This window comes from Apiospora marii (genome assembly GCF_038362585.1).
Source record: "Apiospora marii strain CBS 49790 chromosome Unknown utg000005l_segment0_segment0, whole genome shotgun sequence".
Lineage (NCBI taxonomy): Eukaryota > Fungi > Ascomycota > Sordariomycetes > Amphisphaeriales > Apiosporaceae > Apiospora > Apiospora marii.
Window position 1 is genome coordinate 1,199,630 of NW_027117377.1, and position 22,072 is coordinate 1,221,701.

Here is a 22,072-nt window from a genome sequence, read left to right on the forward strand (position 1 = left end):
GAACAGCAGTCAATACCAAGCAAGTAAGTACTACGAGTGAACCACCACGCGGAATAGCTGCGGGGGACGGAGCAGCAGCACTGGGGCAAATTTTTCTTCATTGCGAGCTATGGAGCCGGGGAGAGTGACACGGTGCATATGTGAAGAAGACGTAATAATATCCCCCCTTCGGCACACCTGATTGAGCGCCACTGGCAGTTCCAGCAAACTTGACAAAATCTGGAGGCCGTCACGCCGTAGACTGTCCCTCCTATTAACGACTCCGAGTGAGGGTTGGTTATAGCTAGCAGCCACGATTCTCAAGAATGTGTGTGTGAGCCCATGAAATCACCCGGAAGAATTCTGACAGGCTTGCTCAAGAAGCCGATATGTCAGCGTCGGAGGCGGGCAGACGGTGGTATTACCCCCCATCTCCCATCATCCTTTGTGGACTTATCCCCAATAACGGCGCATAGGTTCTGGAAGGATGGTCGCCGGGTAGATTCGGAGTCACGTTTCCGGCCTCCTCCTCGATAGGACATCTCGGCATGTGGCACATGTATACGCTTCGCTTCAGGCCCAAAGTCTGACACGCATTCCGGCGGGCGTTTCTCCTGTCTGTTCGCCAGGGAGTTCTGTGTTAGAGATGGCCCGTCCGACGCGAAGCTGCCAAGTTCTATGCGCGTGTCCCAGGGGGGGGGGGGGTGCTTCTTTTATTCTCTCCCCCCCACCCCACCCCAAGGTGTCCGGTAGAAGCGGCGCTAATAATAGTGATGCTGATGACGATGAGTGTAAGATAATACTCTAGGTACTTGACCAAAAAGGCGTGTGGTGTCCGCTAGCGGTCGGAGTGAATGAGCTTGACAACGTGGAGGACCTCGTCGAACGGCAGGGCGTGGTCCACCGTATGCAGGCTGCAGAAGACGCCGCAGCAGATGCCCAGGTGGACCGTGACCTGCCTCCGGACCGACGGGTGGCCGAACTTGATGGCGTAGACGACCACGCACAGCGAGACCGTCATGAGGTCGTAGAGCCTCCGGGCCAGGCTCCGGTCGAGAGACAGCATCTCGTGGGCGCTGGCGATGATGGCGCACGCCGACTCGAGGCACCGCCCCAACGCGTAGATGGGCTCCAGGTCTGCCACGCCGCCGCCGTGGCGCGCAGACTCGGTCTCCTGGGTGTCGGACGTCGACGACGACAGCGAGGACGACGCCGGCGGCGGCGACGGAGACGTGGACGACGAAAAGGGCAACGACGACGACAGCCGCGACCCCGACCCCGACCCCGACCCCGACCCCGCGGGGCTACCGCCGCCGCCGCCATTCTGGAACTCGGCCAGGACGGCGGGCCGGATCCAGGGCCCGAACAGCAGGTACACGTTCTCGTGGTAGCCGCAGAAGACGCGCAGCCGCATGGGCATGGACGACTGGTCCCCCCGGCCGCCCAGCCGCGGCGATAGGCGGCGGCCGCCGCCGAGCACCTGCCGGATATCGTCGGGCAGGGCGGCGCGCCACGCCGCCAGCGCCCCCTCGCGCGCCCGGGTCTCGGCGAGCCGCTCGGGCGTCGTCTGGTGCTGGGCGTGGGGCCCGTACACGCGGCGGAAGGTGGTGCCGAGCCAGGTCGCCGCGGCCAGCTGGTGTGCCAGCGGGTCGCCGGCGTCCTCCCACTGGCCCGGCTCCGGGTGCAGGATGCCGAGGTGTTCGGGTTGAAAGAGCTAGGGCGAGGACGCGTCAGTCAGTCAGTCAGTGAGACATTGCATGGGAAGGAAGCAGGGAGCCGGCGACGAGAGGAGAGAGCAAAAAGGGAACGGCGTAATTACCGGGGTATGCCGCGAAACACCGAGTGGCGCGTCTCGAGGCAGCAGAGAAACGAGACGCTGCGCTTGACCATCAGCTGGTCGTCGACGCGCGGGAAGACCTTCTCGACGGACCCCGGGCTCGTCAATCGCAGGTCGCGGAAGCAGTTGAACGCGATCGAGAGGATTTCGGACAGCTGCGGGTGGCCGCAGTTGGAGGCCAGGACGGCCTAAGACGGACGGATGGATACATTAGCATTCATTTCCCCTAGACAGGGCAATGGCTTCCTTGGACGACGACAAGCATGTATTAATTAGTGATGCACGTACAAAGAGCAGACTCGTCTGGAAGTGCCGAACGCGCAAGAGTCAGTCAGCTGGGGTTCGTGTGTGCATGTGTACAAGCAGGCTGCAAGCAAAGAAGGAGGAGGCGCGGAACCGACTCACCTGAAGTTTGAGAAGGCCGCTCTTGGCGCTGTACAGAACCGTGTACGAGTCCACAATGGCTTTCGGGTATAAGTACTCCCCGGAACCCTTAATAGAGCTTCCTGGGGACCTCTTTGCCGCCTCTTCCTCTATTGCCCCGTACCCCACCATCACGACGATGTTGGGGAGAGTCGACAGCAGGGACGAGGATGGAGCCGTCTGTCGCGCTGCCTTGGCCAGGAGCTTGGCGACGTCTGGCTTGCGTAGGAATAATTGGCACCTAAGTAGAGTAGTCAGTCAATTTCCGCCAGCCGACGATGCGTTGTCTTCATGGCTACTAACTCGGGCACATAATCGAAGCAAGCTACAGGACGCCAAAAAGCTAGTTAGATGATGCAATGCCGAGTCGGTGTAGCGGAGGAGGGGGAGGAGGGACATACCGTCTATGGACCTCTTGATCAAAGCATCGTCTTCTGGGTGCTCCAGCGGAGAAGGAGGAGGGCTTGTACTCATGTGCTCTATCGGGTCACTGCCACATAAGCTATGTGCCGCCAGCCTTCGTAGGACTTGCCGCAGACTCCGGCTAATACTGTCGGACCGGGTGTCGAGGCCGGGAAAGTCGGCGAGTCCAAAGGACTTGGCCAGCGAACAGTCAAGCGCCACGTGGTCGGGTATGTGCAGCGGTGCACAGGCGCTCCGCGAACTCTCCTATATCGAAGCCGTGTTATTTAGCCCCATCGCGCATGATTTTTTTTTTTTTTCCCCTTTTCTTTTGTCTTTCTTTCTTCTTCTTGAATACATACGCTGTTTATCGTTTGCTTTGTCGTCCCGCTCTGAGAAGACGCCGCCCAACTGAGCTGGTCTCTGTTGGGCATGGGGGGCGACTTGCTCATGTCCATGGTGTGGCACAGGTCGTCCATTCTCACGTCGACGCCGTCGAACTCGACGGGCGAGATGCTCATCTCACATGGCTCAAGAGCGGCCGAGATGGTGTCCATGACGGCCGTGTGGTCGTCTTCGTCTTGGAGGATGGGCAGGAGATGGCCCAGCTCGGAAAAGTAGTTTGGGCCTAGGTCGAAGGTGAGAGTCGCCCACTCGTTGTTGTTGCGCTGGGCGTTCGGTTGTGACGCCAAGATCCCCGGGTCCACCACACTCCCGATAGTAGGTGCCGAGTGATCCGGGTTGACCGGTGGCCCGCCGGGGCTCGAGGTTTGGTGCGTGTCCGACCAGAAGCCATATCGCAGCTCGTACTGGCACGGGTTGGTATTGGCGCGCTGGGGTGCCGTTGGTTAGTCGGTATACGGAACTCGCCAGACGACAGACGGGCAACTGGGCGGACTGGCAACCATACAGCGCAGGCAGAGCAAGGCTTTCCTCCGTCGCCTTTTGTTCGTTTTCGTGACGTAATCAGTATATGCCGGTAGCCGAACGTTGGCAGGGGACCAGGAGACGGGGAGACGGAGAAGGGGCAGGATAAGCACTAACATCGGATCTTTTTTTGTTTGCATTGGGTGCAGGCACCTCGGCGGCGCGTAATCCGCTTGGGCGCCGGTCCTGGGTTTCCTACGTTGACGTTGGCTTGAATCATGATGGCGAGACTCTCTTTTCGTCGGTAGTAGCCTCCATGTAACATGTCTTGGAGCTCATGCAGTCGATCGATCGATCCAGCAAGACTATAGCTGGCGGGCGGCGGGTTCAAAAGACAGTCCTATTTTCATCTCGAGAGTGTGGTGGAGATACGGCCCCAAGAAATCCCCGCTACGGTAACTGACTCGCCTCTATGTTACATTATCCATCAATGCGCTTCCTAGACGTAGGTATGCCGGCCATGTGACCGGAGCTTGGCCGACAATCGTGTGTTGTGGTAGGTTGGTTAGCATTGGATTAGCATGCGGTAGAAGCCGAAACTTTAAATTCTCTACAATAGACCCTCCCGGCAGTCCCCCCTGTCGAGCCACTAGAGTGCTTTGGGTTTGAAGGCCGGGGTAGAACAGGGTACACATCAGGGCACAACGACATCATCTCACGCCATATAGTCAGGGGTGGAGAAGGTCGGGATCCGTGAGGGCGGATCTAGGGGTCTGCACTAAGCAGGGGTAATGACATTCATGCACGGCCACGGTTGAAAAGTGCTGATAGCGACGTACTTAGAGATGAATGTGTACATAATCCTTCGGACCCTTGCATGGCTTGTACTACTATGCCCAGGTCTCCCGCACGCCTGTCTAGCACATCTTACTATTGGATCTGGACGCCGGTAAAAAGGAAAAAGGAGCAAGGAGCAGGGGCCCGGGGCGAGTCAGGGTCTTGGGGTCTGCATGAGGAAGTCTTCTCGTTATCGCGACACCACACACATGTTGGGCCGAATGCCTGATACCTAATTACTATACACGACCATCTCCTGCCGCCGCCGATCTGATCCTCTCTCCTCTTCACAGGTTGCCCCGCTTCTCCTGCTCTCGCGACCAGCTCGACCGCTTCGCACACGTTGGCGATGCTGAGCGATGCTGCAGCCGTGGAGTCGAGCATCTGGCGACTGCGGGTTGATCATCAGTTGATTGTTTTGAGGTTTAATATGAACACAATAACAAAGTAAATAAATAAAAGCGAATAAAAATATAAAAAAAGTACAGGATCCATTGCTTTTATTTGTGACTTTCACTGCGTGCCGCTTCATGGCAATCTGTGCACTGTTGTCAATATGATGATGACATGAGAGGATTGCGACGGAAACTGTTGTCCATGTCTCAAATACGGGAATCAGTCGTCCTCTTTATATGATGTTGAACATGATAAATTCAGCTTCTTCCTTTTTTATGCGATATCGGCATTGCGGAGTCCGGCGCACCGCCAGTCTGATCGCACGCAGTTCATCTGTTCGACAGCGTCATCGCGATGCGCTTCAGATCAGCGCCGCATATTGGCGCATCTGCCGGTGCCGCTCCTTCACCTTCAAGACCCGAACCAGGCTGCTGCCGGCGAGCGATACCGGTCTGACGCGTACCGTCGCTGACGCCCGATGGCGGTGCAGGCTGACGACCTGCCGCCTTCGTCCGCTGTCGCGCTTTCGCGACCCACGACCGCGCTCGGCCAGGTGGCTTCACATCGTGGCATTGCTGTCCATGCGATGCGCATTGGACGCCGCGCGCACAGGACGACTCCGAGCGTCTCACCGCTGCCACGCTGCGCTTCTCAGCCCGCTCGCTGTTGGCTTCGACAGCGCGCTGCGATACCATGCGGCGGCCGTTGGCGACGATGATGACGCGTGAGGTGTCGATCTGGCGGCTCGCAGCGACGACTTCGAATCAGCGAGCCACACACATTGCGCTGCCAGCGCATCGCTGAACACACCACGACCGACAGCGGCGGATCTGGACATCGCGCGTGATGTCCGCCATGGCTTCAGAGCCAGCGATTGCCAGTTATTCGCGTATGAGATGATATTTGTTTGTTCCTTTATTGCGTTGGATGTTGTCATCAGCTATACAGTAGAGGGACTGTCTGACATCTGCATTGTGTGGTTCATCACGATGTGTTGACCATCTTAGTGGATCAATAGGATTGCACATCAGTAGAGTGTTTATTTGACTAGCATGCAATTGAGCATCCGAATTTGCTGTTCAGATCAGCCATCTTTGCCATATAGCTGTCTTGAAAACATCATTTTATCCAGTCCGTGCACTGATATCCATACAGATTTGCGCCAGCACGCGAACATCAGGTGGCTCACCTGTTGTCCATCACGATGGTGGCGTTCCAGCATAACGTGTTTGCGTCAGATTGCGGATCAGTTGCTCAGCCGTGAGACGACCATAACCGATGGCATTATCGTTGACTCTGATGTTGCTTTTTGTTTTTTGAGATAATCAGGCAGGAGTAGTAGAGAGAAGAGCGAGAAGGACCAGCAACATGTCATCATACCAGCGAGAGATGCAGGCAGCAGGATATTCCCTTCATGACCATGCCGTCTTTGCATGTGAGATGAGAGCGATAGCAGACAAGCACGACCGCAGCGAACCACCAGTAGACCAACGCCGTGCCACAGTACCGGTTCAGGACCACTGCCTTAGGCGACCGCACTTTCCAGCCACGTGTTCCTGTGGCATTGCCAGCCATCGTTGCCACAAATCACGTTACGTCACCAGCGGCGTGACGCCATACCGACATCGCGAGTGAAGCAGCCGAATCTCTTCTCCTCATTCCGTTCAATCCGCGACATTAAGGGTATCGCCGAACAATAGAGCGGTTGCCGTGCCAGCAGCATTGCCGAGCTTCTCTGCCTTCTCTGGTGTCAGATCATTTGCCAGCGTCGATCCCGGTTAACGTGCCGAGCGCACACGATTATTCATATCGGGGACGAGCGACGCTTTGAAGGCGTGACACGCTGAACCTCTTTGCCGCGCATGCCGGGGTCGGGTACGTCCTCGACAGCTGGGTTGGTGAACAGCATACCAGCCTTTCCACGTTGTTGCACCGCGCACCGTAGTGTCTGCATCACGACGGACACATCGGTCAGCGCCATAAACGGCGCATGCCGACTCTGGTTGAGTGACCAGCGGGTTTAAGACGCGCCAGATCGATCGCTCAGGCCGGCGCTGTTGGCTATGGCCCCTTCCGGCCAGCAGCGATGAGCGGCTCGCGTCGAGCCAGGCACTGCCCGCTGCATGAGCAGCGCGGCGATGAGGTGGTGTTCACCCAGACACGACCCAGCTGGCCAAGAGCTGCCGGTGGCCATGCTGTTGATGAGAGCGGCGATGCAGTATCACCGTTGTTGCTGAAAACAGGAGTGCGCATCAGCATGACTGATTGCCATTGCCGTCAGTTCGATTCTGCTCCAGCAGCAGCGTCCCCCACGACAGAGCAGTACGCGCAGTCGCTGCTCCCCAGCTACCTCCGCCTCGACACCGACGGGCGCGTCTTCCGCATGGACTCGTTCGCCAAGACCGTCAGCCCCGGCGCGCGCGTCGGCTGGGTGACGGCGGCGCGGCCGGTGGTCGAGCGCGTCATGCGCGTCCACGAGGTGTCGACGCAGCACCCGAGCGGCCTCTCGCAGGTCGCCCTCTACCGCCTGCTGCACGACGAGTGGGGCCACGCCGGCTGGGCGCGCTGGATGCGCCACATCTGCGCGGGCTACCGGCGGCGGCGCGACGTCATGGTCGGGGCGTGCGAGGCGTCGCTGCCGCGCGAGGTGGTGGGCTGGAAGGCGCCGTCCGCCGGGTTCTTTGTGAGTACTTACCTTACTGCAGCCAGAGAGATGAAAGATGCCTGCTTGCTAACCACGACCCCGTGATGACGCGCGCGTAGATGTGGTTGACGATCGACTGGCGCAAACACCCCCAGGCAGAGACCCTGTCGGCGCACGAGGTCGAGCAGGCCATTTACGACGCCGCCATCCGACACCAGGTCCTCGTGGTGCCCGGCAGCTGGTTCCTGGTGGACCAGGGGAGGTCGGGCATGGACACCGTCTGCTTCAGAATGACATTTGCCGCGCCGGCGACCAACGCCATTCCGGATGCGGTCAAGGCGCTGGGGCACGCGATTCGTGAGGTGTTCAGGCTGGGCTAGGCCAGACAGGGATAGACCCTGTGGCCTTCATAGCCTAATTTTAATTTTGGATGCTTGCTGGGTATGAGTACAGTACTTGATGTATGTATGTAGCTGCGTGTAACGAACGCTATCAGGGTTTCAAACAAGACCGTGCCAAACGTGCTGGGGTGTGTGTTGGCGGTCCGAGGGAGGAGTATCTAAATATGCGATAATAGAAGTTTCTCGTCCACCGATTATCATGTGCAATAGCCGCAGGAGTAAGGCGACGAGGGTAAAGAGGCATTATATATCGATTGGACGGTGTTTATAGTAGAGTAGTTAAGGAACAACATGTCCGATAAGATTTAACCTTATAATCTAGGCCGCAGCCGCGGGTACATGTCCTGCTTGGGAGGCAGCAGCGTCTCCAACTCGGACGTGTTCAGGTAGGACATGTCGCCCCAGGCGCTGTCGAGGTCCGTCACGCCGCACAGGCGCATCGCCGTCTCCAGCTCCTCTCGCAAAACTGTGGGGGAAGGGTTAGCTTGTTCTCCTTTTCGGGTACGGGACCGGAACTTACTGTCGGCGCAGCGCGCCACGCCCTCGCGCCCGTAGCCGATGGCGCACTGGAAGGGCCGGCCGACGCCGACGCCGCGGGCGCCGAGGCAGACGGCCCTGAGCACGTCGGCGCCGCGGCGCACCCCGCCGTCGACCAGGACGTCCATGCGCTCCAAGACCTCGGGGCAGTCGCGGCGCAGCTCCAGCAGCACCAGCACCGACGCCGGGGCGCCGTCGAGCGCGCGCCCCCGTGGTTGGACACGACGATGCCCGCGCAGCCGGCCGCGAGCGCCGCCCGCGCGTCCGCCGCCGTCTGCACGCCCTTGACCACGAGCGGCAGGTCGGTGCACCGCCGCAGCCACGCCAGGCACTCCCACGTCAGGGACGGGTCGATGAAGGAGCCCGTCGTGCGCGCGAGGCCGCCGCGGCCCTCCTTTGTGGCTGCCGTCCCCCCCGTGGTGGCGCCGGGCAGTGGCAGTATGGTCAGCTGCTCCGCCGTGGTGACCCGGAGGCGGTCATCGGCCTCGCGCTTGGACAGGACGGGCAGGTCGGCGGTGACGAAGAGGGCCTTGACCTGATCGCGGTGGTGGCGGGCCAGCCGGGCGAGCGCCGCCTCCGTCTTGGCCCGGTCGCGGTTCACGTAGAGCTGGAAGAACCACGGGTGGCCCGGCGCCGACGCGAGCGTCTCCTCGACCGACAGCGACGCCGGCGTCGACAGGCAGTGCACGATGCCGGCCGCCGCCGCGCCCGCCCCGAGCGCCGCCTCCGCCTCGGGCCCGCCCGTCCTGCCCAGGCCCATCGGCGCGATCCAGACGGGCATCGACACGTCCACGCCCAGCAGGCGGCTGCGCGTGCTCACCGCCGACACGTCGCGCAGCACCCGCGGCCGGAACCACAGCCGGCGCCAGTGGGCCGCGTTGGCCTCCAGCGTGAGCAGGTCGTCCGAGGCGCTGGAGATGTAGGCGTGCGACTTGGGCGGGGCGAACTTGGCGAACGCCAGCTCGAAGTCGCGCAGGTTGATGAGGGACGCCAGTGGCGGTCGCGGTTCGGGGGCGGACTGGGTCTGGGTCTGGGTCTGGGTCGCCGTGGCGGCAGTGATCTGCGTCGAGCGGCGTCTGTCATCCTCCTCCGTCACGGCAGCGTCCAGACTACCCATCTTGGCGCTGGCGGGAAGCTCTTGTTCGACGAGCCGCGCCGAATGGAATCCGTTGTATACGTCCGACGCATCCTTGCCCGCCCACGCATATATGACTACAGCCCCGAAAGTATGTCAGCGGCAAAACATTGGAAGACGACGATGACGACGATGGGGACGGGGATAATTACTGCTTTGTCCTCCTGGATGCTCAGGAGCGAAATCTGTCATATCGTATACTGTGCCATTGATGGCCATCCAACAGTCCTGGGGCGATGAGTGTCTCATCAGCTCCGTGGCAGATATAGACGCCATTCTGATGTGGTCTGCAGGTATGGGCTCGAAGCAGTCCAAAGTCTGCGTCCTACAGGGTATCAAGAGCTGGGCTAGATCAGGAGGCTGCTACCATAGAGACTTGATTGAGGACACCAGGACGGCAAACGGACAGCTGACGTGAACACCAGTGTCGACATACGGCCAGACTGCTTCCTTCCTCCCTTCCATCCCAACCGGTAGGAAGCGCGTCCCACCCGCCGTGCCGAGGCAACGGTCAGCGCTGGCATGCCATTCTCTCGTTTAACGAGACACCGACTACGGAATCAGGGTCCAGAATCAGGGTCCAGGGACCTGTCAAACTGCAACTCTTCCCTTACTCGCCGAATGCAGCATGCCTGGGTTGCAACCGGTTTCTGGCATGTGTCGGGGCACCCCAAGCCGCATGAGCGGTGCAGCGGGGTACCGCCCTGGTCCTGGTGCCCCTGTCCTGGTTGATGCCTGCAGTCCGGCCCTACTGTAGACTACCCCTACGCGCCGGTATGCTGACTTATTTGCACGTAAGCAAGCGAGCGCCATCTCCGGGGCGCATGATCAATGGGTCGAGCGAAAGCTTATTTTCATCTCTGGGTCTAGGTATGTAGGTATCTGTCCCGGCCAGCAAGCACTCCCCGCCACTTCATACCCACGTTCTTATCGCCTAAGACTGACTGGTGAAAGAAACATGTCAAACCTGATGACTTATCGGGCGCCTGACTCGCGCGGTCTGGCAAGTTCCGGGGCGCCTTCCGGGCCCATCGCACCGGGTCAAGGGTCGTGTCTATCGGTTCTCGGATAAGGTGGATCCAATGTTAATTTCCTTTACCGACAAGTGCGAGAGCCGGTTCCGGGAAGGGTATCCCCGTGAAGGCGAACGCGAACGCGCCGCCCTCGGTAACAGTATAACACCATAGGATGGCTAAGTCCGTATAACGAAGTAGTAGCCTGTTGGATTCCGACTGAGGTATCAAGAGCCGAATCACGGTTCGATTTGGCTGGAACAATACAGATCATAGCAGTAGTACTTCAGGGCGAGCAAGTATACTGAACGTCTGTCGGGGTAGGCTTGCCGGGATGGAATAACGACGATCGTCTCCCGTAATCATCCATCATCGTGCCATCCGTCCACTATCTTGAACATAACAGAACGGATATCCGTCGTAGAGCAAGCATATTCTTTCCCATCCATCCCAAACTTCCAATATTGTCCATCGCCGAGCACATATATTCCTTCAAGACTCCAAGTCGTGTGGTGTAGTGAACATCTATCTCTACTCGAAATTGGGCAGTATTGTCCGTCGCAGAGTAGCTTGATTCTAGCCCCCCGCAAGACAGCAGTGGTGTATACATTCTTCTCGGACTGCGACCGGATTCAGCACTGCGAGGCATAAACACACACACACACGTATACAGCACATGATGACGGATTACGACACGGCTTCTACGTTTTGGGCGGCGCAGCTCCAAGGAGCCAAACGCACCGTCTTCCCAGCGCCTGCCCGGGACGCCACCAGCACAACCGCGACCGCGTCCGTGGTCCAGCAGCAGTTGGAGGCGTCGCTCCCCTCCGCTTGCCGGACGCCTCCCCCATAACGAAGGAGTCGATCCTGCGCGCAGCTTGGGCCGTCGTGCTGGCGCGCTACTGCGACACCGATGACGTCTGCTTCGGTGTTGTCGCCGCCGCCGCCGCCGCCTCCGGCCGCGAGGCCTTGCCCGTCCGGGTCCGCTTGCACCCCCAGCAGCGCGTCTCGGACTTGTTGAGCGACATACAAGCGCAGGCAGCCGAGATGGCCGCGCACGGGCGGCTTGACCTCGTCCAGAGCATCGCCAAGCTCGGCCCAGAGGCGAGGGAGGCCTGCGACTTCACCAACATTTTACTCATCACATCATCAACATCGTCCGGGTCGTCCGAACTTTCGGCTGTGGCATCTTCCTTCAAGTGCCCATTGATCACGGAGATCACGCTCCTGGACGACAACGACTCGGCGAAGCTCAACTTTGCCTTCGACCCTAGCACCCTCTCTGAGTTCCAGGCGGGCGCCCTTTCACGGCATCTCGGCCACGTCGTACAGCAGCTCGCCACGCACGGGGACGAGCCCATCAGCTCGCTGTCGCTCGCGGGCCCGTGGGACCTGGAGCAGGCGGTGCAGTGGTGTGGCAGAAAGTCCGAGAGGGTCCCCTCGCGCCTTCACGACCTGGTGGCCGAGCAGGTGTTGCGCAGGCCCGAGTGCGAAGCTATTTACGCGTGGGACGGTGTCCTCAGCTATGCCGAGCTGGATGCCCTGTCTGGCCAGCTCGCCTGCCAACTCGGCCGCCTCGGCGTCGGCGTCGCGGGCCACGGCCGCACCACCATGGTGCCCGTCTGCTTCGAGAAGTCGCTGTGGGCCATCGTGGCCATGCTCGGCGTGATTAAGGCCGGCGGCGCTTGGGTTCCCCTCAATCCCGAACACCCTGCATCCCGCCTCGAGGAGATCGTCTCCAGCGTCGACGCCCGCGTGGTCTTAGTCTCCCCTACAACAGCCAAGAGCTGCGCGGGCATTGCGGAGCACGTCGTCGAGGTTTCGGCTGCCTCTTTATTGTTGAGCCCCGTGACACTGACACAGGCATCCCGCCCTGCGGGAATCGTCTCCAAGGTCGACGCCGTGGTGACGACGACGACGCCCGTCTCTCTCACCACCAAAGCCAAGGACGGCGGAGAGGTCACGGAGACCATTGTCGAGCTATCTTACGCCACTTCGAACGCCTCTTCCGAGTCCCTCGGACATGGCAGCGACGCAACGAATTCTTCCGAGTCCTCCGAACATGGCAGCGACGTGACGAATGCCGCCGAACCGACACCCGACGACGCCGCCTACGTCATCTTTACTTCCGGCTCGACCGGCAAGCCGAAAGGCATCGTCGTGGAACACGGCGCGGTCTGCGCCAGCATCCGAGGGCAGGAGCGCGAATACGGCATCACCCCCTCGTCGCGGGTGCTGCAGTTCTCGAGCTACGTGTTCGACGCCTGCATCGCCGACATCTGGCTGACCCTGGCGGCGGGCGGCACCGTCTGCATCCCGTCCGAGGCGCGGCGGCTCGAGGACGCGGCCGGGTTCATGCGCGAGGCCCGCGTCAACGTCGGCATGGCGCTGACGCCGTCCTTCATGGCCACGCTGGACCCGGACAGCGTGCCGGGCCTGGCGCTGCTGCTGGTCGCGGCCGAGGCCCCCACCCGCGAGACCATCGCGACGTGGCAGCCCCGGGTCGGGTGCCTGCTGAACGGCTACGGCCCCACCGAGACGGTCGTCATGTGCACGTATCACGAGTACACGGCCCCCGACGACCACCCGACCACCATCGGCCGCAACTTCACCGGCCGCGGCTGGATCGTCGACGCCGATAACCACGACCGGCTCGCGCCGATCGGCTGTGTGGGGGAGCTGCTGATGGAAAGCAGCGGGCTGGCGCGGGGCTACCTGAACGACCCAGCCAAGACCCAGGCGGCCTTTCTCCCGCACGTCGGCTGGTGGCCTACCGATCTCCTGGGCCCGAGTAATCGATTCTATAAGACGGGCGATCTCGTTCGGTTCAACCCGGACGGCACGATTGCGTACCTCGGCCGCAAGGACACGCAGGTCAAAGTCCGCGGCCAGCGCGTGGAGCTCGGCGAGATCGAGCACCGGATCCGGGCCACTACCCTGGCGAGCATCGCGCAGGTGGCTGTCGACGTGGTCCGCCGGGAGACGGGCGACCTGCTCGCCGCTTGGATGAGCTTCGATGACGATGATACCCATGACTATGGCACTGCAGAGGGCGTTGACAACTTCCTGCCCATGGATGCCGGCATGCGGGAGAGAATGGCTGGCCTGGCCGCCGAGCTCCGGGCGTCCCTCCCTTCCTACATGGTCCCGGCCGTGTTTCTGCCCCTCCGGTCGATGTTGTTCAACACCTCTATGAAGATCGACCGCGTCTCGCTGCGGGCCAGCGTCGATGCTCTCGGCTCCGGACTGGGTGCCTATTATTCTCTGGCCCTGGCGGATGACGCACAAGACGATGACGACGGAGAGCCCCTAACGCCGACGGAAAGCAAGCTGCGGGAACTCTGGTCCCAGGTCCTGAAGGCGCCTTCCAGGAGCATCACCAAGAACACGGCCTTCCTGCAGATTGGGGGCGACTCGATTAGTGCTATCCGCTTGGTGAATCTGGCCCGGAAGGCAGGCATCCGTCTCGAAATCGCCAGCATCTTTGCGGATTCTCGTCTGTCTCGGATCGCGGCGACGGCTAAGGTAGAGGAGCACGATGCAGCGCTGCTCGAGCCGGACCGATTCAGCCTCTTGCCGTCGGAGGAAGTGGACGGCCTCCTGGCCCTGGCTTGCGAGCAGTGCGGGCTGTCCTCCCGCGACGCGGTCGAGGACGTGTACCCCTGCACGCCGCTCCAGGAGGGCCTGATGGCGCTCTCGATGAAGCAGCCCGGCTCGTACGTCGCCAGCTTTGCTTACAAGCTGCCCGCGCACGTCGACCTGGACCGTTTCCGGGCAGCCTGGCACCGGACCGTGGAGCGCTGCAGTAACCTCCGGACCCGGATCGCTCTGATTGGAGGCCGTTCGGTCCAAGTCATCGCGCGCGAGGGGACGGGCTGGCATGCCTCCTCGACCGAAGCGGAGGAAGCATCCGATTGGGAGTCTACGCAATCGGCTCTCCAGAGTATTCCCATGAGCTATGGGTCGCCGCTCTGCCGATACGCCATCGCCACTCGCGGCGAGGAGCATTACGTTGTTCTGGCTCTTCACCACGCCGTCTACGACGGCTGGAGTTTCCGACTCATGATGGACACCCTGAAGGCCCAGTACCAGGCCCAGGTGGCCGCGCCCCACCAAGTGGCCACGCCGACAGAGATCCCGTCCTTCTCGCGCTTCATCCGCTATACCCTCGGCCTCGACCCGGATGCGGCGGCGAGCTATTGGAAGACCCAGCTCCATGGCGCCAAGAAGACGGCATTCCCGGCGGCGGCTCCGCGGGACGCCAGCACGCCCGTCACCGTTACCCAGCAGTTCTCAGCCACCATCGAGATCCCCCGCGCCGCGGCCGGTACCGCCGTCACCCGCGCCTCGGTCCTGCGCGCCGCCTGGGCCGTCGTGCTCGCGCGCTACTGCGACACCGACGACGTCTGCTTCGCCGTCACCGTGTCGGGACGCCAGGCCCCCGTGGCCGGCCTCGACGCCATGGCCGGCCCCGTCATCGCGACGGTGCCGGTCCGGGTCCGCCTCGACGACCCCCGGCAGACCGTGGCCGGCTTCCTGGGCCGGATCCAGGCGCAGGCGGCCGAGATGGCGGCCCACGAGCAGTACGGCCTGCAGAACATCGCCAAGGTCAGCGCCGACGCGCGCGGGGCCTGCGACTTCGCGAACCTGATGGTCGTCCAGCCGGCGCAGGTCGCGGACGACGACGACGACGACGATAACGCAGGTCTGCGGCTGCGGCCGGCGGCGGCGGGGGTTGGCGGCGTCAGCGGCGAGGGCGTCGCCGACTTCTTCAACTACCCGCTGATGGCCGAGTTCGTGCTGCTTCACGACGGCCGCGCCCGGCTCAATTTCACCTTCGACGCCAGTGCCGTCTCGGCCTTCCAGCTCGACGCGCTTTCTCGCCACCTGAACCACGTGGTCGGTCAGTTGGTCGCGCCGGGGCAGGGCCAGAACCAGCCGCTGGGCGCCCTCTCCCTGGCCGGCCCCTGGGACCTGCAGCAGGCCGTGCAGTTCAGCGGCGTCTCCAAGCCCGCGGCGGCCCGGACCCGCCTGGAGGACCTCGTGGCGGAGCAAGCCCGACGCACCCCGGATGCCGAGGCCATCTTCTCGTGGGACGGCTGCTTGACGTACCGCGAGCTCGACGCGGACTCCACCAGGCTCGCCGGCCACCTCCGCACCCTCGGCGTCGGGCCGTCCGTCATGGTCCCCATCTGTTTTGAGAAGTCCAAATGGGCGGTGGTTGCCATGGTGGCCGTCGTCAAGGCCGGGGGTGCCTGGGTCCCGCTAAACCCCCAACATCCCCCGTCCCGCCTCCGCACGATTGTGGAAGATGTGTCGGCGCCGATGGTGTTGGTATCTCCCTCCACGGCCGCGACCTGCCGAGGTCTCACCGACCAGATCGTGGAAGTGTCGACGGCTTCCTTGTCGAACCTTCCCGAGGTCGACGAGACAGCCGCCGCCGTGCGCCCTGCCGAGGCCACTCCCGACGACGTCGCCTACCTAATCTTTACCTCTGGGTCCACCGGCAAGCCGAAGGGCATCGTCGTCCAGCAATGGGCCCTTTGCACGAGTATCCGCTGCCAGATCGCCGAGTACCAGACCGGTCCGCAGACACGTACGCTGCAATTTGCCAATTACGTCTTCGACGCCTGCATCGCCGACATCTTCGTCGCCCTGTGCTCGGGCGGGACCGTGTGCGTGCCCTCGGAGGCGCAGCGCCTGCAGGACGTCGCGGGCTTCATCCGGGCCGCCGGCATCAACACGGCCATCGGCCTCACGCCCTCGTTCGCCGCCACCATCCCGCCCGCCGCGTGCCCCGGCCTGGCCACCATCGTGCTGGGCGCCGAGGCCGTCACGCGCGAGGCGCTCGACCTCTGGTTCGGCCGCGCCGCCCTCTACAACACGTACGGCCCCACCGAGACCCTGGTCATGTGCACGAGCTACCGGTACGCGGCGCGCGGCGAGGCCCCCGGCACCATCGGGCGGCTGTTCACCGGCCGGGCCTGGGTCGTCGAGGCCGCGGACCACCATAGGCTGGCGCCCGTCGGCTGCGTCGGCGAGCTGTTGGTCGAGAGCACGCCGATGGCCCGGGGCTACCTCCACGACGAGGCCAAGACCCGGGGGGCCTTCATTGACCATGTCGCGTGGTGGGCTGCTACTGGGCTCGACGACGGCGGCGCGAACCGGTTCTACAAGACGGGCGACCTAGTCCGCTTCCGTGGGGATGGTATGCTGTGTTACGTCGGCCGGAAGGACACCCAAGTCAAGATCCGTGGCCAACGCATCGAGCTGGGGGAGATTGAGCACGCGGTCCGCCGTGGGCTGCCAGACGCGGAGCAGGTGGCCGTCGAGCTCGTCCGTCGCGAGGCGGGCGATGCACTCGTCGCCTTTTTCACCCTGGCTGACCATGCGGAGGACCGGGAGGGCGGCGAGGATAATAACATCCTGGCCATGACGGATGCCATGAGACAGCGGTTCGCCGCGCTCACCAGTAAGCTCCGAGCCGCGCTGCCCTCGTACATGATTCCGTCCTTGTTCCTGCCCCTGCGCTCCATGTTGTTCAACGCCTCGATGAAGATCGACCGGCTGGCTTTGCGAGCAAGCGCCCAGGTGCTGGGGGAGGGGCTGTCCGCCTACTCGTCGGTCCAGGACGACCATGTCGAGCCCTCGACGCCAATGGAACTCCGGCTCCGAGAGCTCTGGGCCGGGGTGCTCAAGATCCCCGCCCGCGACATCAAGAAGAACTCCGAGTTCCTCCAGATCGGCGGCGACTCCATAGGCGCCATCCGCCTCGTCACCCTCGCGCGTCAGGGAGGGCATCAGCCTGGACGTCGCGACCATCTTCCAGGACTCCCGCCTCTCCCACCTCGCCACCACGGCGAGCATATGCGAAGAGACGGCGGCGGCATCGCCCGACGTGCCGGAGCCGTTCACGTTGCTGCCCGGCAGCGAGGTCGGCAACGTGACGGCGCAGGCTCGGGAGCAGTGCGGGCTCTCGGCCGACGAGGACATCGAGGATATCTACCCCTGCACCGCGCTCCAGGAGGGACTGATGGCACTGACGCACAAACAGCCGGGCTCGTACGTGGCCAGCTTCGTCCACCGGGTCCCGGCCGAGGCCGACCTCGACCTCGACAAGTTCCGGTCCGCCTGGGAGCGCACGGTGGAGCTCTGCAGCAACCTGCGCACGCGCATCGCCCTCGTCCAAGGCCGTTCCGTCCAGGTGGTGGTTCGCCGGGCCGAGGCGTGGCAGGTGGCCGGCACGCCTGACTTGGAGTCTGCCCGGGCGCTGCTGGACGGTGCGGCCATGGGCTACGGGACGCCGCTGTGCCGGGCCGCGGTGGCGGTGGGACCCAACGGCGACTACCACTTGGCCCTGGCCATCCACCATGCTACCTACGATGGCTGGGGTTTCCAGCTTGTCCTGGAGAAGCTGCAGGCCATCTACCACGGGTCCACCCTCTCCGCGCTGCCCCCCTATTCGCTCTTCATCAAGCACACGCAGGCCATGGACCGTGACGCGGCCTCCCGGTACTGGACGGAGCAGCTCAGGGGCGCCAAACACTCCGGCTACCCCCTCATCGGCCGGGCCGTCGATCCGGCCAAGTCGGTGACGCAGACCTTCGAGGCGGCTATTCCTCTCCCGCGCTCCACGGGCACCTCCATCACCAAAGCGTCCGTTCTGCGGGCGGCCTGGGCGCTGGTGCTCGCGCGTCACTGCGATCTCGATGATGCCTGCTTTGCCATGACCGTCTCGGGCCGCCAGGCCCCGGTCCCGGGTCTCGATAATATGAGCGGGCCTACTATCGCCACCGTCCCCGTCCGCGTGCGTCTGGACCCGAACCAGAGTGTCGCCGACTTCTTACAGGGAATACAGGCCCAGGCATCTGAAATGGCTACGTACGAACAGTACGGTCTTCACAATATCTCGAAAATCAACTCCGACGCTCGGGAGGTGTGCGATTTTACCAACCTGATAGTCATCCAGCCGGCCCCGGCAGAAGCCTCGGACGACTCGGCCAAGAAGACGATCCTGTTGCCCGCAAAATCTGCACGCTCTTCGGCAGACAAGGGGCTAGAGGGTTTCTTCAACTACCCCCTGATCACCGAGATGGTCCTGCAGGAGGTTCAGGCCAAACTGAACTTCACGTACGACGCCAGCATCCTGTCCGAGTTCGAGCTCCACGCTCTGTCGCAGCAACTGAGCCACGTCGTGCAGCAGCTCTCTTCCTCCTCCGCGCACGGAGAGCAGCCCCTGAGCAAGGTGACGCTCGCCAGCCCCTGGGATCTGGAGCAGGCCATGAAGTGGAGCGGCGAGAAGTCGGAAGTCGTGCACGCGCGCCTGGAAGAGGTCGTGTCCCGCCAGGCGGAGCGCGGGCCCGACCGCGAGGCGATTTATGCCTGGGACGGCCGGCTCAGCTACGCCCAGCTGGACGCGCTCTCGAGCCAGCTGGCGCGCTACCTGCGCTGCGTGGGCGTGGGTCCCAATGTCATGGTCCCGATCTGCTTCGAGAAGTCCCTGTGGACGATCGTGGCCATGCTGGGCGTCGTCAAGGCCGGCGGCGCCTTCGTGCCCCTTAACCCGGAACATCCGCCGCCGCGTCTGCAGTCGGTCGTCTCGGATGTCAATGCCCGCGTCATGCTGGTGTCTGCGACCACGGCCAAGACGTGTGCGGACATAGCCTGCCGCCTCCTCGAGGTGTCTGCGGCCTCGCTGTCGGGGCTTGTCCAGCGGGCAGACGAGATAGACGCCGCCGCTTCGGTGCCAACGGCCCAGCCGGTACTCACACCGGGGGAGGTGGCCTACATCATCTTCACCTCGGGATCCACGGGCAAGCCCAAAGGCATCGTGGTCGAGCACGGGCCGCTCTGCTCCAGCATTCGCAGCCAGGCCCGGGACTTTGGCATCGCCGCCGACTCGCGGGTCCTCCAGTTCTCCAGCTACGTCTTTGACGCCTGCATTGCCGACATCTTCGTGACCCTCTGCTCCGGAGGCACCGTCTGTGTGCCCTCGGACGCCGACCGTCTCCAGAACATCGCCGGCTTCATCCGGGAGGCGCGGGTGAACACCGCCATCGCCCTGACCCCGTCCTTTGTCGCCACCATCAACCCCGACGAGGTCCCGACCCTCCAGAAGCTCTTCGTGGGTGCCGAGGCCCCGACCAAGGAGACCCTATCGACCTGGTTTGACCGGCTCCACCTGAGGAACGTGTACGGCCCGACCGAGACGGTCATGATCTGCATGTCGTATCATTACCAGTCCGTCACCGAATCGCCTCTGACCATCGGGCGCCCCTTTACCGCACGGCTGTGGATTGTGGACCCCGACGACCATAACAAGCTGGCTCCTATCGGCTGCGTCGGCGAACTGTTGGTGGAAGGTACCACCCTCGTGAAGGGTTACTTGAACGACCCCGTGAAGACCAACGCATCGTTTATTGACAGCGTAGATTGGTGGCCCGCCGAGGCCCTCGGCAGCAAGACCCGGTTCTACAAGACGGGCGACCTGGTCCGGTTCAACACCAACGGAACCGTCGCCTACGTGGGCCGAAAGGACACCCAGGTCAAGGTCAGGGGCCAGCGCGTCGAGCTCGGCGAGATCGAACACACCATCCGGAATACGTTAGCCGACGTCGAGCACGTGGCGGTCGACGTGGTGCGCCGCGACGGCGATCTCCTCGTCGCCTTCGTCGCCTTCGACGACGGCCTGGACGAGTCGTCCGCAGCCGCAGCAGCCGCCGCGGACGGCGAGGATCCGAGCTCCTCCCCCGTCCTCGCCATGGACGAGGCGATGCGGCAGCGCTTCGCCGGGCTCGGCGACAAGCTGCGCGCGTCGCTGCCGCCCTACATGGTCCCCTCGCTCTTCATCCCGCTGCGGGCGATGCTGTTCAACGCGTCGATGAAGATGGACCGGCCGGCGCTGCGGGCGCTGTGCCCCGCGTCGGCGATCGAGGCGTCCCGGTTCGCGCTGAGCCAGCGCGCCGCGTTCGAGGCGCCGGCGGACGCGCTCGAGGCCGGCCTGCGCCGGCTCTGGGCGCAGGTGCTGCGCGTCGCCGACGAGGAGGACATCGGCGTGCTGGACGACTTCTACCACCTCGGCGGCGACTCCATCCGCATCGTCACCCTGAACAAGCTGGTGCGCAAGGCGCACCATGTCGCCCTTACTGTGCGCCAGATGTCCAGCCGCGCCATCACCGTCCGCAGCCTGGCCGAGCTGGTCCGCGCCGAGCGCGAGGGCGCCCCCGTCGGCGCCGCGCCCGCCGTCGACCTCATGGCCGAGCTCGCTACCGCCATGGAGGCGCTGCCGGTCCAGCTCGACGGCCCTCTCGGCGCCAGCCCCATCACCCAGCTTCCCGACGGCGCCACCGTCCTCCTCACGGGCGCCACCGGCTACCTCGGCACCGAGATCCTCAAGCAGCTGCTGCGGTCGGGGAGGAAGGTGGTCGCCCTGGTGCGCGCGACGTCGCCCGCGCACGGCCTGGACCGCATCAAGCGCTCGGCGGCCATTGCGGGCTGGTGGAACGAGGACGAGGGCGCAGACGCGGCTCGGGTCGAGGTGTGGCCCGGCGACCTGGCGCGCCCGCGCCTGGGGCTGGACGAGACGTCGTGGGCGCGACTGCACGGCGACGCCGGCACCGGCGCAGGGGCCGCCGTCGACGCCGTCGTGCACAACGGCGCCGTGGTCAACTGGAACGCCGACTTCGGCATGCTGCGCGCGGCCAACGTGCAGTCGACGGCCGACCTGCTCGGGGCGGTGGCGGCCTCGCCGCGGGGCGCCAAGCTGGTGTACATCTCGGGCGGCCTCACGGGCGACACCCAGGCCGACCGCGCGGCCACGGCGGCGCAGATGGGCGCCGGCGGCAACGGCTACGCGCAGACCAAGTTCCTGGCCGAGAGCGTCGTGCACGAGGTGGCCGTCCGCCGCCTGCCGGGGCCGCACAACCGCGTGTCCACGGTCAAGCCCGGCATGATCATCGGCGGCGGCGCCGGCGGCGTGTGCAACATCGACGACTACCTCTGGCGCGTGGTCGCGGCGGCCGTCTCGCTGCGCGCCTTCCCGGAAGAGCCCGCTGACCACTGGATGCCCCTCGCGAGCGTCGAGACGGTGGCCCGCGCCGCCGTCCGCCAGCTCGCGGCGCCGGGGGCGGTCGCGCCCTTCGTCGACCTGCAGAGCGTCGGCCTGCCGGCCCGGGCCTTCTGGGAGGTGCTGGACCGCGAGCTGGGCGTCGCCTGCCGCCCCGTGCCGTGGAGCGGCTGGCTCGAGCTCGTCGCGGCGCAGATGGGCGAGCTGGGCGAGGCGCACCCCCTCTGGCCGGTCCAGCACTTCCTTGGCCCTTCCAGCCTGTCCTCCCCCGCGGAGCACGGGGAGATGATGGCCGTCAACGACGGCGAGGTCGCTGCAGTGCAGCGGAGTTTGCAGTATCTTCTGAAGATCGGATTCATCACGTTGGTGCCTGGAGAGTTCGGCACCGTCAGCGCGGACGCGATGGCGCGATCATAAGCAATTTTGCTTTACTTTCTTCTCTCATATTTCTATTCATTCACCTTTTGACCACACCTTGCCGTACGACGACGATGTGCACAACTTATGGAATATCAGATACGCATATTACCAGAGGC

The 22,072-nt window shown here is 63.4% G+C and overlaps 5 protein-coding genes across 5 annotated transcripts; 3 read left to right on the forward strand and 2 right to left on the reverse strand.

Annotated features, from left to right (window-relative positions):
• Positions 1–817: 817 nt before the first annotated feature.
• PG985_008263 (uncharacterized protein) lies at positions 818–3,788 on the reverse strand (the record flags this gene model as incomplete). Its single annotated transcript, XM_066828031.1, has 8 exons — positions 818–1,693; positions 1,799–2,004; positions 2,218–2,480; positions 2,543–2,582; positions 2,641–2,908; positions 3,004–3,474; positions 3,552–3,583; positions 3,686–3,788. 8 exons carry the CDS (start codon positions 3,786–3,788, stop codon positions 818–820), a joined length of 2,259 nt encoding a protein of 752 aa, XP_066682943.1.
• A 1,201-nt stretch (positions 3,789–4,989) lies between these two features.
• PG985_008264 (uncharacterized protein) lies at positions 4,990–5,469 on the forward strand (the record flags this gene model as incomplete). Its single annotated transcript, XM_066828032.1, has 1 exon — positions 4,990–5,469. One exon carries the CDS (start codon positions 4,990–4,992, stop codon positions 5,467–5,469), a length of 480 nt encoding a protein of 159 aa, XP_066682944.1.
• Positions 5,470–6,827: 1,358 nt separating this feature from the next.
• On the forward strand, positions 6,828–7,765 carry PG985_008265 (aromatic amino acid aminotransferase; the record flags this gene model as incomplete). The annotated part of the gene is made up of 2 exons (XM_066828033.1): positions 6,828–7,424; positions 7,505–7,765. 2 exons carry the CDS (start codon positions 6,828–6,830, stop codon positions 7,763–7,765), a joined length of 858 nt encoding a protein of 285 aa, XP_066682945.1.
• Positions 7,766–8,097: 332 nt separating this feature from the next.
• PG985_008266 (uncharacterized protein) lies at positions 8,098–9,734 on the reverse strand (the record flags this gene model as incomplete). The annotated part of the gene is made up of 4 exons (XM_066828034.1): positions 8,098–8,252; positions 8,307–8,484; positions 8,550–9,535; positions 9,611–9,734. The coding sequence occupies 4 exons, from the start codon at positions 9,732–9,734 to the stop codon at positions 8,098–8,100; spliced, it is 1,443 nt and encodes a 480-aa protein (XP_066682946.1).
• Positions 9,735–11,150: 1,416 nt separating this feature from the next.
• PG985_008267 (non-ribosomal peptide synthetase) lies at positions 11,151–21,953 on the forward strand (the record flags this gene model as incomplete). Its single annotated transcript, XM_066828035.1, has 3 exons — positions 11,151–11,213; positions 11,246–17,245; positions 17,268–21,953. 3 exons carry the CDS (start codon positions 11,151–11,153, stop codon positions 21,951–21,953), a joined length of 10,749 nt encoding a protein of 3,582 aa, XP_066682947.1.
• Positions 21,954–22,072: the final 119 nt, after the last annotated feature.